Here is a 15,619-nt window from a genome sequence, read left to right on the forward strand (position 1 = left end):
AGATATCCAGCTTCTTTACCAAAACAGCTGGCTAAGCTTGAAAATCTCCTATTAAATCTTAAAATAACCAAGCTGTCAGGCCATGGACCCGGCTTAAGAGGAGCTTAACGACCGAATGTCTGAAAATTTCTTTCTTTCTTTTTTTTTTTTTTGGTGATGGCCCGAGACGTGCCACCACACAAACACCTCCATGCCATACTAATAATGTGCCCTTTACTCTAAATGCTCAGTAGACCCTGGAAATCCTGGAAAGGTTATGAATCTGGGGTGCTGTGAGGCAGCAGACACCTGCTCTGATTTGTGACTTGACACCATGACTGCATCTCAAATGGGTGCAGAAGCCATTCTCTCATGCCCTGCATGTGCTTAATGAACTATATGGGCCTTAACCAAAACAACTGCCGGCTATTTACCAGATGTGTGGAGGACAGTCATTCTGAACTTTGCATGTCCTTGTTCGTTTCAGCACAGCACTGACCTTTGGACGGTACCTTCAGACTGGATTGCTGGTTTAATAGATGATTAACGAGAGGACAGGTCAGATCTTAGCCAATGCAGCAGCCGTAAAGTCAAACTAGGGGGAGATCAAACGTGTTCAGATTTTTGTGTTTTACACTTCATTCACATCATGAGGCCGAAGGGTCACAGAGGGTCACAATGTACCCTTGTCCCCTGAGCCCAAATGCATTCAACTGACCATGACACGTCTGAGGCTGAAGGACTGAAGGACTGTCTTTCAGACCCAGACACCGATTGAAGGATTGAAGGACATGTCTTTTTAAAATCCAAGTTTTTACGAAGACGTGCAGTTAAAGACATGAGAGATGAGAAATTTAGGGACAGACGTTTGCTTTAGCTTTGCATGCGAGTTAAGGGTCGTGTAGACTGCGAAAAAAACAAAAAAAACAATCATTTTTTTATTATATATAAACTCCTTTTTTAAAACAAAACAAATAAGGTATTTTGAACTGATTATTCAGTAAAATGCACTCCTCAGTGTTTCTCTGTGTTTCTCAGGGGCAGAGCGCTCAGTAAATTAGCTTCACCTCACAGCTCAGCTCAGCAGCAGAGAGGCCTCCAGAGACAGCAGCTTAACTTTGGCATCTCTGAGGTAAATATAATTGATAATGTGGAAATATAGTATTTATTTAGACTTGTAATAGACCAGTGTTAAAGATATTTAAATCATATATAAATATTGCCTAAGGATTAATATTGTGAAACTAGTCAGCTAGCTATAAAGTTAGTAGCTTAAGAAAAAGCTAGCACTAGCTATCCTAGCTAACGCTAAGCTAAATGAGCAACTTGAACTTTATTTTTTCTCAGAAATATAATAATATTATATTGTTAAAATGAACATATTTAGACACAAAGTGTATAGACATCTCCCCTAACAAGCCTCGGTAAACGTTAGCTAGCTAGCTAGCTTGTTAGCTAGCTAACCGGATAGCTAGTTCCAGGCACATTTTGTTAAACTAAAAAAAAGCAAGAAATCTTTTAACTGGACATTTCTAGTCACATAATTAATTAATATTTGTCAGCTTGTCCTGCAAAAATACAGATTTTCACAGTTTAGCTAATAAGCTTGTCAAATATTGATCGCCAGCTGTATTAGCATTATCTAGCTAGTTCACAGTCTGGTGGCTGATAGTTAGCCACAGACACTTTATTATTATTATTATTATTATTATTATTATTATTATTTATATCTTTATTTATAACAAAATTTAAATACATTTTATATTTAAACATGCTTAAGTGAAACATCCTGGGGGAAAAAAAAAAAAAAAAAAAAAAAAAAAAAAAAATAATAATATATATATATATATATATATATATATATATATATATATATATATATATATATATATATAAATTTTTTATATTAAAAAGTATAATAGAAAAAAAAATGCATAAGCCCTGGAGCCGCCTCTTAAAACTGACCTTGAAATTAATCATAAATAATTATAACAGAATCCACAAAAAAGCCAGCAAGACAAAATGAACGCTGATTCTATAAATGAATTTATTACAAGTGCTTTTTTTACAGCATAAAATTTATTTTGATACAAAATAAATGTACAGAACATCATCAGGCAAAAACCTTCTCACCTTTCAGTGGAAGTCGGTGTGAAAACGACCTATTTCAAGTCATTTTAGGAGCATTGGTCCATTCATCATGAAATGTTGACCCAATGTGAAGAACAACTGTCAGGGATACATTATGTCTAGAAGTCAAAACTGCATGACGGCACAGATATATTTTACCATATTTGATGTTTTTTTTATTAGGTATAGTAAATATAATATACCATTATAATTAACAATAAATATAAGTTGATTTAGACCAAAACCTTTTGGTTTAAATGGAGCAAACTTTAGACACCAAACAAATCCCAGACAGACTGCTGTGGTAAAGGTAAGAGGACACATTTAATTTTTCTGTGAACGATTCATTTAAGTATGGCCCAGTTTTCCAAGCCGAAGGTCATGGCCTCAGACAGCCAAAGCACAGGTTAGCCTGGTAACCTGCCAAAGCAAAAGTTATACAACATTAAATGTGTCGAGTGAGAGGATACACTTCAGGCCTTTAGTTATGATCATTTTGTGGGAGCGCTGAAATAGTGTCAGGCATGTCTCTTCTTCTTCTGTGTAACGCAGAGAAAAATAAAGGTGGCTGAACTTACTAGCCATTACTTTCTTCACCTTTTAGAGAAGAGAACATAATTCCTTACTCGTCTCAGAGAGTAAATTCAGTAGGTTCTAGGTGATTTTTCACTGATTAAGCATCCTGATAAACTGTGTAAGATATATGAGTAATATGCCAAGTCAAGCGAGGCCAGTTGAGGGGTGTTATTTACCAGAGTGCACCCATAGGAGGCACTGTGTGGTAGCTGGGGATGGACAGACCAAATCTGCAAGCAGTGTTAGGACAGTGTTCACAAATAAGGACTGATAATACAGTGATTTTCCTGTTTTAAAAGGTAACAAGGAACTAAAGTCATATGATAATTATGTATTAATAATGATAAAAATCACATGTATGATCTATAATGTAAATCTGCTTCATTCTGAACCTAATTTACTACCACTATTTACCATTTACCGTAATTAGGTACAGATATGTACTTCAGTGTGATTGTACAGCTCAGCGCATCTCTAAATGAGGCTTTTGTATGAAACGTCATCTAGTAACAAATAACTGACTAGTTATTTGTTGGGGGTAGCCAGACACAAAGTGCGCCTATTGCTACAACAGTCAGATTACTGTCTTGAGAGAGAGAGAGAGAGAGGCTCAAGGGATTAAGAGGCTTCTGCCTGGACAGTGGTATCTCCTGCTCCATACACGGTTTTCCCGAAGGAATTCATTCTGATGACGGTTCCTCTGGACATTCAGTAAAGGAATGAAATTTGACAGCATCTCCCGGAGCAAATCAAGTGAACAAGTAGCTGGATGATCATTGGACATGCACAAGAGGGTTCCCGCAGTCGATTCGGCTAAGCATAACTGTGATGGGCCTGTAAGAGGTGCTGCTTGGGGCGCTACTAGTCTTGCCTTTCCTCATGTAAAAGGCTAACGCAGATGACTACCAACCATTATGCGACACTGTGAGGGTGGAAGGTCCTGAGTTTCTGGCTTTAACCGCACCTGTTGGATCCCGAGCCACAGGTTAAATGGTGCTGATAACTGGAGACTGTACTGGAGGAGGTCTACCTTTGGTTCAAGATCCAAATGGCAGCAGGGATGGTCAGGTGGGAGCCTGTCGGAGTTTTGAGGAATCTTCTATCCAGAGCGACACAGATGAGGAGAAAGAGGACCATTCCAATGCAGACAGTGATGATAATACATACTACGACGATGACGAAGACGATGATGTCTACCAGGAATTCGAGGAATTCGATTTCTCCCAGTTACCAGACACCAAGAGCAATGCGTCAGATGATTCCTTTTATCCACCTGATGACTCGGCTCTCAGGTATTACCGGTCTCCCAGCCCGGAGAGTCCAGAACCCATCAGCTTCTTCAAGGCGTGTTCCAATAACAATGCCATCCTAGTCAAAATTATGATCCGGCAAGGAGTCACGGAAGAGGAAGTGCGGGAAGTGGACAAGAACAACAGGGTAAGTTTAGTTTTGTTGGACGAATGTAATATGGCTGAACTTGGCCCAAGACTGAACTGTAGATGTCCAGATGTAATCAGATTTAGCTTATTCTTTAGGACCCTCTCCTTACTGATGGGTCTTCAGCATCAGGCTCTTGACTCTATGCATAGCGCTGTGGATCCCAATCCTGGTCCTTGAGTACACCTGATCTGCATATTTTAGTGTTCTGCCTGCTCTCACACATCCTCTCCAACTCAGGAAAGGTCAAATTAATTGGCCAATACGTGTCTGAGAAGGATAAATATTAAAATAGTAAAAAAGTAGTGGTACTTAGGAAATGCTTTGGTGGGAGAACCTATTTGAGGGTTCCTCTGCTTGTGAAGGAAGTTCATCCTGGTGCCAAGAAGAGCAATTTATAAGGTCAAAGCTCCCTTTTGGAATGGTCCTGGTTAGCAACAACATGATCTCAAGGCCCTAAACCTTAAAAAGAGAACATTTATGTAAGGTTCTCCGTCCATTACAACTTTAGGATTACACAGGTACAGTGATACACCAACTAGAAGAACACTAGAACATGCAGCTCAGTACCTTCAGTACACTATGCAGAATTTCCACCAATGTATTATTCACCGAACAGGTTTTCCCTACCTGTGCAACTTCTAAAGGCATAATCAGGCATGTGGCACGCTGTTTAGGCCTCTATAACCTTCAAAAGAGGAGATGAATATGAAACAACTGTCTGGAAGAACTTTTAAGGTTTTTTTTTTTCTTAAATGGCTCCGTTTTAAGATCTAAAATGACGTTATGCACATTTTACTTATTACCAGATGCTCACAATCTCATTCCTGGAGCTATGCACAGCTTAGAATTTGAGTTTAGAGAGAAATGGCAGAATGGTGTTGTGGGTTGGGAGTAAGCCACCTTCCAAGCCCTCAGGAACCCATGATTATGATATTAGAGCTGATAGGTGCAGATAAGAGCATCATGTTTATGCAAAGGTTATTAACATATCAAAGAGCTCTGCGCAAGCATGACTCTCCGAATGTTCTTTGGGGAATGTGTTCATTCACGCTGACGATGCCTCTCTCTCTTTTCCTTTGAAACTGCCAAGCACAATATGCTGCATGAAGGTGAAAGTTCAGCACATACATTCATATGAATACAATATCACATAATGGAGGGCAGGAAGACACCAAAGCATGGATGAGTGCTGAAGGAAGACAGCCACAAAGTGGGAATGCTAATACCAAGGCGTTTGGATAGTTTGGACAGTTTTCCCCTTAGCCCAAATGTAGTAGATTTTTTTTTAGTAGAAGTTTGCTTCTTCAGCTGTGCACGTAAGCTTCAAGACTAAGGTAGCTGACAAGTAATGGAGGTCATTCGTTTTTTGCAAACCTATTGTTTTAAGTGGCCGCCATCTTAGGCCCGAACGGAAGTTTATTTTGATGGTCCAGAAGCACATCCACTGCCAACAACTCAGCCAGGAATAAGTGTGTTTAATAATGGACCATCAGGCTGAAGTGACCTTAATCCTCGCACCTGAAGTCTTTGTTCGCTGGCATGCTCTTAAAGCCAGCGTCCTTCTTGCCGTCTGCTCCTGAGCTGGTGGTATGTGATGCCCTGTTGACCGTGTAAATCTCGGGGGAGGGTGGTGGACTTCCAGCTAAGCCCCAGAACAGATGGGAGCTTGGATGGCAGTTTGCGATGGGGCTCAAGTGCATCAAAATTATGCCAGAGCTTCTAAAAGGCTCACAGAGACATCTACATGCTTAGTGTGCGCTAGCTAGCCATCCAGCATCGTTTTCACATGAGGTCTTCTAAAAACGTGGTGGTGGTGGTGGTTTTTAGAACAGAAACAGGGTTTAATGGATACAAGTTCTTAATCCTTAAAGTGAACTCCACTTTTTATATTAAATTAACTTTATTATTAAATGGTTAAGGTATAAATGAAGTCATTCAGAGTGGCTTAATGTGAAATTCACTGTCAGAACTGTCTTTATTAAAAAGAAAATCCTGCAAGACTGAAACAGAGCTGTAAAACGAGCCAATTCCAAAGTCTCAAAACCTTACCTAACAGTCTCAATGTCATATTTAGACCCCCAGGTGTACCTACTCCCAGCCCACTAGCAAAAGTCTTTTGAGGCTAAACACAATAGCTACTCTAGGAGAATATAGAAGTGTAGCTAACCAAATAGGTGATGCAACACACTGAGAAAGAAAGGTTGACTACAGGAAATGGGCGGCTGCTAGGCTGAAAGCTAACCCGGTCTCTTTAGTTTGCTAACTTCACAGCAGGGGGTCACAAAAAGAACAGCGATGCTATCTGATAGGACTCTGGACTCTGAACAAAATCAAAGTTTTGGTACATGGTTACATGGCTCCTGTGAGCTGTCTTGAGTATGTAAACTAGCAAATACAGGCAGAGAGAGCCCAACGTTAAAGAAAAATCAGTGTGCTTCATTCGGAGGTAAAATAACAGGGTTGTAAAAGTACATTTGATCATTTCCAACCAAAATGACATATTTACTATTAACCCCTGAACACTCCAAGGCTTATTAAACACTAAAGGTGTATTATTCAGTAACTACAGGGACTTGTAAACTGGTGAGGCTGTTCTTTGGTAATAGTTTGTAATAACACCTTTAGTCCACAGGCAGTACATATGCTGTTTATGAGGTTAATACATTAAAGAGCTTTAAATTCTCTTCTATGAAAGGTCTATTTTATCATTATCAAAAATGTCTTCACAGTCATACGACTGCACAGTTTCAATACACCATTTCACATCAAAACACTCTGAACAATTTTGTTTACCGCTCAACAAATCGAATTATAAGCCCAGGGGGTTCCAGGGGTTCCAGGGGTTAAGCCAAAACACCTCTATGATGGTGTTGTGGAAAAGCAGTTGCTGTGTATCTGGGTTTGTGGTAGATTTACTTTTCCCTGAAGATTAGTTGAACTGAAGCTACGCTGACTTCTTCACAACACATCTGTGTCTGGCTGCAAAAACAGAGGCTTATTATAGTGTGCAGAGAAGAACTTGCCGAACACCCACTGACCCACTGCTTTGTGTCTCTCCAGACTCAGAGGAAAACGCAGGGCAGCTTGTAATGGAAGAGGCACACTGTCACACTTTGCTGCCTGGTACAAGCTCTGAAGCTGCTTTTTTGTGCTAACGGCTCCTGCAGTTGCACGCCGCGTTACGCCGTGTCTGCAATTCACGTTAGCTGTGCTGTGCGGATGAGTCACTTCCAGCAGACAGCAGAGTTCGGACCCTCACAGAGAATCAAACGCTTCTTCTCTCACTACAACAGGCTCCCTCCATAGCATGCAAGGGAGCAGTCGAAGACATGCAGGTCTCTTATAGTCTCAGAGTCACTTGCTTTTAAGCTCTTCTCTCTACAGATCATTAGCATTCACTCCCTGCATTACTTATTAAAGGACAGTCAGGGAGTGGACCCAAGTGCAGAGAGGAAAGCCTGTGAGGACAGGTCTTATTGTGTAATTGGGAGTGTGGGTGCTTTTGTGTACCATGGGAGAACAGTTGCTCCCAGCTGGGTTCGAACCAGCAGTGGAGTTGAAATAAAAAAGGCGGGAAAACCAAACAAAGGAGACGCCAAGATGGCGCAGCTCAGAGTAAGGACAGTTAGTTATAAAACACCTAAAGGAAGTCTAGGAAATGCACCTCTCTCTCTCTGGAGAGGGAGCTGGTGGATGCAGCTGTTTAAACAAAGGAACTGAGGATCAGTGCTTCCCAGTCTACTGTTAGTTTGGCTTACTGACTCTTTTCACCATTGAGCTGTTTGAGTCTTGAGCTGTGAACCTTTCAGCTCTTTACTCTCACAACTCTTACTTTTCTCCTTCTTTCTTTCAAGACTTCTCTTTCTTTCACTTCTGTATACCGTACCGGTCACCCCTCTACAAAGGTGTGACAGAGAAGTGCCGTTTGTCACGGCCTTAAATGCTGTGACCACCAGGTGTGTCTGATTGGCACTGATTACCCCTAGGACCTCTGGGGATTAGAGTTCCCTTGGGTAACAGTGCCTCACTGCCATTGCCCTCTGCTGGTAGGCGGCGGTAGACCTTCACCCCTTACATTACTAAGGACAAACAGTTTAGATGATTCCATGATAACGGTGCTGTTTGTGTTCCAATGATGTGTAAAGTGAAGGAGTTTTAAACATAGGTGACAGTTGAGTACCTTAATTATCAGCGAACCTGTTGACACGTTTATACGCAGTCGTCAGGGTTAAGTGTCTTAATCAAAGGCCCAAAGTGGCAGCTTAGTAGACCTACGCATTGAACCCACAATCCTGTGGTCAAAGGCACAGTGCTCCCTGTCCACCAACACTTTTATGTGATATAAGATTTATGTGAAATCCTTGTAAATCCATTTAACATCATCATGAGTCTTATTATAGGTTATAAAAATGTGGAGTTGTGTCCCACAACATTCACTCGTACCTGAACACATTTACCCCTGCACTATAGGCCATGTAGGTGTTCCAACATGTCTCCTAATGATCATGGGAAGAAGAACAGTAATGTCATTATTTTTTGTCTTTATTTCAATGACGTGTGAAACTGACAAAACAAATAATATTTTTATATTATTACAATTTATTATTATTGTTATTATTATTATTATTATATAATTATTATTATATTATAATTATTATTATATTTGACCATGTTACTCAGTTTATAGAATGAAAGTAAACAAAAACAACAACTTTAAACAGTTTTCAAATCTAGACCTTGAATCCAGTTATCAGTCTTGGATTTTGTTCTTGCTGGAAGAAAACAGTTGAGTTGCTGATGTAGTGTCACACCTACCAAGGAAGGTCCAGATTTGAAGACCTCTGATTTAACATGTCATTATTGTCCTCATTAGCATGGCTGTTATATTTGCTAATTCTGTGATACTCATTTGAGCCACAGTCCAGCAGATTTTGAGATTGACAAGATTCTGAGTAATAATGAAACAAAAATAATAGACAGATAGTAAAATAGAAAAAAGATCTTCCAATCTTACAGGAGCTAAATATAATTGAGGAATTACCCATTTTACTTTTTTCTTAAAAGTCCTGAAATGTAGTCCATCAGACAAGACATGTTTGGTGTCTAAAACGTTTCTTTGTGTATTATTGAGCCACACGCTTTAACCTGTTGATGAGTTTTTTGTTTTAGATTTTATCCGTGGTGTAAAAGATGTTTTTGAAAGGGTAATCTGATCTTCAGTTCAGAGTATTTTGGTTTCTCCCCATTCAGAGAGAAGCCTGGTATTGTGTGAATGGAAATAACCTGGAGGCGGTGTTGCAAAGATGGTCGCAAAGTGTACAGACTTGCTTATAAGGACTTTAGTTAGGCTCGTAATCTCTTTGTCATACTGTTGTCTATAAACTATGGTAGCTGTTATTTATCTTGAAGCTCAAATTTTGTGTGTACTTTTGTCAAAAATGTCAGAAACCATAAAAGTAAGTATGTTAGAGAAGATGTGTTTGGAGGAGCGTGAGTGAGGATTTAAGCATGCAGTTTAAATGATGCTAACTATTGAAAAGTGGAAGTTTAGGTTAGTTGCATGAATTGGCTTTACAAAAAAAGGACGCCTTGGACAACAAATCCAGTTTGGCTGATTAGCAACACTGCTTAGCCTTTTTACCTTAAAATAACAACTTCAAAATTATCAATGCTGTTGTCAGTGATGCTCCACTGACCTGTAATATAATCCCCACGCTGCTTGGCATGCTGCTAACTGCACTGTGTAACTCTGGTGAAGTGAGCAGGACAGTGCTTGCAAGAACCATGTAACTGCGTAGCTCCAGTCATATTTGTATAAAATCCTGTAATATGACTCTACTGCGTCACTCCCCCTGCTTTTTTTCACCTTCCGGTTCTGTACTTCTCAGCTCCTCCAGAAATGCACATGTAAAGCATGTCCTTAAAGCGCAATTTCCACTTCCCAACTGTAGGGGGAACCTAAGAGCAAGACACACCAATTCTCACATAAAGCTACTTTAAGTGCAACTGTGTTTACATTAGTCCTCTTTGCTACAGCTACATGACATATAACTGCTTGGCTGTGTGTCTGTGGAGGTCACCACAGCTTTGAGAGTTAAGTGTATGTCCACCGTGTAAGCTCTGTTTCAGCACCAGCACTACTGTACAGCTTGCTGATCCTCAAGAGGCAGAAGGCTTTAGAAAAGGGTTCAGAGAAGGGTTTTCCTTTACGATCATCATAAGAGAGTCTGACATTTTCCTTTGCAGTAAAACAACCTGCGCTTTGCTCACATGGGCTCTTAAAGGCCTTGCTGCCAGCCACTGTATTCCAGGCATCTCTAAATGTCACACTGTTCCCATTCTTGGACAGTAGGAAACTGCGTTAATTAATTATTTAACTACAAGAACATTTAGAAGAAGGCTTTTGATGAGGTTGTGGGATTTTACATGCAGCCATTAAAAAGTGGACCTCTATGTGGTTCCTTCAATCACTACAATGTGATATAACCATCAACTCTGGAGATACAGGTAGATATAATGGTAGGTTTGGAGACTCCAAATATACAGATTTAATTTACTGTCTTTCCAGTACAGAAACAGCCTGAACATCTCATTCAGTTCCTCTCCACTCTAAGAGAAATATCAGCAGCCGGTGTCTCGGATCCTGAGGGAGTTCCACTCTAAATCTTTGCTAATAGCCTTTCTGGGCTTGACCATCTGTTTCCACAGCCACCCCATCACCTCCTTTTCTGAAGGGTTTTTTGACTTGTAACAATAGTGGAACTTTTTGATGCTCTATAGAGCATAGAGTTTTTTTTCTTGTATACGAAGAACCGTTTAACTGCAAAGAAATCATTTAAGAATTTGAGAAATGGTTCTTTAAGTTGACAGTGTTCTTTAGAGAATCATGACATTTCATAAAGAAGCCTTCAAGAATACAGTAGATGTCCATTTTGTGGTTGGAACTACTTGAACCACTTGACCTCATTGACCCTGGCTCTACAACCTGCAGGCTAAATTCATTAGCTTCACTGTTCTTTAGGGATGATCCATTCACCTTGTTGAGTCCCTGTCCTCACACACCCTTCAGCTGTCTCAACTATAGCTCTGGAGATCCTTTGTCCTGCACAGTGTTATGTATTCACTGGTCAACAAACCTGATCTAGCTAGCAAAGGCTGATAATAAGCTCACTAGCTGTATCAAACGTGTTATATGGTCAGGGGTGCTTGAAAGCATGTAGGTTGATGGATCCATGGGACTAGAGTTAAGAGGTCACCGGGTTCTTAACTTAGCTATGCAGGGACTGCCCTATACAGCTTGAAATAATCCCTGCATAGGACTATATACTGTGGCACAGTTCCAAGGGCAGTGGGTTCTCAGGACTACTGGTTCCCAATCCAGTCCTTGGACACCTGGAGTGGTCCAGATTTGGTACAAGTTACTGAATGTCTGCTCAATGCAGAAGCAAAGATACAGCAAAACTGGGGACAGACTGGGAGTATTGGGATTCTATTGAGGAATACTTGGAATTCTCCAGTATCCAGTATCATTACTTCTAGGAAAATCTTTGTGACAATGATAGCCTTTGCACACTGTGAAGGTGACCAATGTTTGTTTTGTGGGCTGCAGACAGGTCTGATAGTGGCATGCTACCAGGGTTATGTGGATGTGGTCATCGCTCTCGCACAGTGTCCGCACGTGAATGTGAACTGGCAGGACAATGAAGGAAACACAGCCCTAATGACAGCGGCACAAGCAGGTAGGAGAAAAGACAACTACTTAACTACCATATACACTTCTCAAAAAAATAAAGGGAACACTCAAATAACACATTTTAGATCTGAATGAATGAAATTCTCATTGAATACTTTGTTCTGTACGAAGTTGAATGTGCTGACAACAAAATCACACAAAAATCATCAATGGAAACAAATGTATTAACCAATGGACGCCTGGATTTGGAGTCACACACAAAATTAAAGTGGAAAAACACACTACAGGCTGATCCAACTTTGATGTAGGATGTCCTTAAAACAAGTCAAAATGAGGCTCAGTATTGTGTGTGGTCTCCACGTGCCTGTATGACCTCTCTACAACACCTGGGCATGCTCCTGATGAGGATCTCCTCCCAGACCTGGAATAAAGCATCCGCCAACTCCTGGACAGTCTGTGGTGCAACGTGACGTTGGTGGATGGAGCGAGACATGATGTCCCAGATGTGCTCAATCGGATTCAGGTCTGGGGAACGGGCGGGCCAGTCCATAGCTTCAATGCCTTCTTCTTGCAGGAACTGCTGACACACTCCAGCCACATGAGGTCTAGCATTGTCCTGCATTAGGAGGAACCCAGGGCCAACCACACCAGCATATGGTCTCACAAGGGGTCTGAGGATCTCATCTCGGTACCTAATGGCAGTCAGGCTACCTCTGGCGAGCACATGGAGGGCTGTGCGGCCCTCCAAAGAAATGCCACCCCACACCATTACTGACCCACTGCCAAACCGGTCATGCTGAAGGATGTTGCAGGCAGCAGATCGCTCTCCACGGCATCTCCAGACTCAGACATGTGCTCAGTGTGAATCTGCTTTCATCTGTGAAGAGCACAGGGCGCCAGTGGCGAATTTGCCAATCCTGGTGTTCTCTGGCAAATGCCAAGCGTCCTGCACGGTGTTGGGCTGTGAGCACAACCCCCATCTGTGGACGTCGGGCCCTCATACCATCCTCATGGAGTCAGTTTCTAACCGTTTGTGCAGACACATGCACATTTGTGGCCTGCTGGAGGTCATTTTGCAGGGCTCTGGCAGTGCTCCTCCTGTTCCTCCTTGCACAAAGGCGGAGGTAGCGGTCCTGCTGCTGGCTTGTTGCCCTCCTACAGCCTCCTCCACGTCTCCTGGTGTACTGGCCTGTCTCCTGGTAGCGCCTCCAGCCTCTGGACACTACGCTGACATACACAGCAAACCTTCTTGCCACAGCTCGCATTGATGTGCCATCCTGGATGAGCTGCACTACCTGAGCCACTTGTGTGGGTTGTAGAGTCTGTCTCATGCTACTACGAGTGTGAAAGCACCACCAACATTCAAAAGTGACCAAAACATCAGCCAGAAAGCATAAGAACTGAGAAGTGGTCTGAGGTCTCCACCTGCAGAACCACTCCTTTATTGAGTGTGTCTTGCTAATTGCCAATAATTTCCACCTGTTGTCTATTCCATTTGCACAACAGCATGTGAAATTGATTGTCAATCAGTGTTGCTTCCTAAGTGACAGTTTGATTTCACAGAAGTTTGACTTACTTGGAGTTATATTGTGTTGTTTAAGTGTTCCCTTTATTTTTTTGAGCAGTGTATAATATAATTAATACAATATATACTTAAAAAGATGGTATGTTTTTTTTCAATGTTTTGAAAGATATAATTATATGTTGGCTTTGCTATTATATGAGAACCTATAGGGTTAACTAACAAAACACTTGTTCTGTACCTTTCTGAAATTCAGGCCACTTTATGATTACCAACTATCTCCTGAATTACTTTTCTGGGCTGGACATCGAACGCAGGAACTGCCATGGCTTCACAGCTGTGATGAAGGCGGCCATGCAGGGTCGAGCTGACTGCGTTCGAGCCCTAATGATGTCAGGTACTGTGCGTTTTACGCTATATTCTCAGCTGGCCAGCTCTTTCGTTGGCAAGTTTTCATGTCAGTGGTTCTCCTAGCTTTAACACTCCTGACTTCACCCAACAGGTATTTATCAAGACATTCCAAAGCTCAGGCTGAGGTGAGAAGGCACTTACTGCCTAGATAAACAGTTTTCATTTTCGGGACTGCCCAGGACTTTTGCCTAGTATCCTCTCCAACATACACCTGCACACAAAAATCTGTCAGCCTGGGAATACTGAACTAACTCACATCAAACCCTGAACTCAGGGTGAACACCATTTTAAGGTACATTTTAAGAAGCACAAAAGACAAAGATTTAAGGCTTAAAGGTATTTGTCATGTGTTTTGACTGCATTTCTCCAGGAGCAGACCCTGAAGCAAGAGACTTCGGGCGCAAGTTGACGCCACGCGAATGGGCCCTCTTCACAGGTCGGCATGAGACTGCTCGCATGATATTGCGGCTGATGGCGCAGCCGTGTGCTGAGCAGTTTTGCGACTCCTTCCGCATGGAGTGGCCTGCGCTGAGGGAGCTGGTGGAGCGGGCCCAGGAGCCCAAGTCATGCTGGAGGACGATGTCGGAGCGCGCCTGTACTACCGTCGTCTTCAGGAAGAAGATAGATCCACAGGAGGAAGGCGTGCTCGACTACATGGTGCGAATGACCACGGGGCTGGCCAGCCCCCTGGTGGCCACAGCCTGCCGCACCGTGTGTCCAGGGAGCCCGCCCTGCGTAGGCAAGCGCCGGCCGGCCGTGCCTGACATCTTGCGCAAGCAGCGTCTAGATGAGCTGAGAAGCCTTGGGCCAGAGCGCCTTAGCAACTACAAGCGCCTCTTCCAGAACTCTCGCGTGCTGCTAGTGCCCAAGAAGCGTGAGCGGCGTGCCAGCCTACAGCCGCCCATTCTGCACGATGTGGCGCTGGCCTCCAGCATGGCTCTGCGCAGGAGCAGCCTGCTTCCGCTGCACATGATGCGCAGGAGCAGTGTGCGCCCCGGGATGGTGGTGCCCAAGGTGCGCCTGTGCAAGGCGCCACCACCCACTTTCGTGCCCGAGAAGATCCGACACAAAAGTACCAAAGACTCGCAACACCTGCAGGTGCCCAAGTGGAAGTACAAGGCTCTGAAGGAGCAGAGGAAACAAGCGGAACAGGACAACAAGCTGAGACTTCCCGTCGTGAGAAAGAGATAAGGGGTGAGGGGGTAGTGCATCTTTGACCAGAATATGGTCTCCTGATGTGTTGAAGTTCCTTGTGGGATGGAGTAGTATTTACATACAGCAGTGGTTCCAAATCAAGGTCCTGGAGAAGCTCTGCAGGGCATATCTTCCCTTCTCTAACACTCCCACTTCCCACTGCTCAGGAAAGGCCAAATTAGTTCGCTGATTAGGTGGATCAAGTTCAAGAGCAGGGAAGGCACCAAAGTAAGCAGGGGAGGGATATTCCAGAATCAAGGGTAGGAACCACTGCACTACAGCCAACAGAGAGCAATGACACTCTCATCGTCCCAAAGACAGCAGACTGATTTTAGCTTTCTCTCTTCAGCTACAGAATATTTGGCCTTAGAGACGTTTAAGAGCGTGTGGCTTTGTTTTTTTAACTGATTTGGACAATTACTTTTGTTATCCTACACATAACACTATAGTTAGAAGTGCATTACTTATTTTAAGTGTCCTGCTCATTATGAGGAGATCATACTTGAAATTTGATACTAAGTCATTTCTATTTATTTTTTAATGAACTGTTTTTCTCGTGTTGGGTTCAGAGGGGTTCATGTTGGAGAATTGCATAGGTAGCTGCATATGTCAATTAATAAAGACAACACTCTTGTTTATTATCCATTAAGGGTGTATCGATTTCAGTACGTGTT

General features: G+C 42.4%; 1 protein-coding gene across 1 annotated transcript; it reads left to right on the plus strand.

Moving 5' to 3' along the window:
• The first annotated feature begins 3,675 nt into the window (after positions 1 to 3,675).
• On the plus strand, positions 3,676 to 15,355 carry ankrd33bb (ankyrin repeat domain 33Bb). The gene is made up of 4 exons (XM_072688099.1): positions 3,676 to 4,122; positions 11,735 to 11,864; positions 13,597 to 13,737; positions 14,122 to 15,355. Exons 1-4 carry the CDS (start codon positions 3,676 to 3,678, stop codon positions 14,940 to 14,942), a joined length of 1,539 nt encoding a protein of 512 aa, XP_072544200.1. The 3' UTR covers positions 14,943 to 15,355.
• The last annotated feature ends 264 nt before the right edge of the window (positions 15,356 to 15,619 follow it).

The sequence above is a fragment of the Salminus brasiliensis genome, chromosome 9 (assembly GCF_030463535.1).
Source record: "Salminus brasiliensis chromosome 9, fSalBra1.hap2, whole genome shotgun sequence".
Taxonomy (NCBI): domain Eukaryota; kingdom Metazoa; phylum Chordata; class Actinopteri; order Characiformes; family Bryconidae; genus Salminus; species Salminus brasiliensis.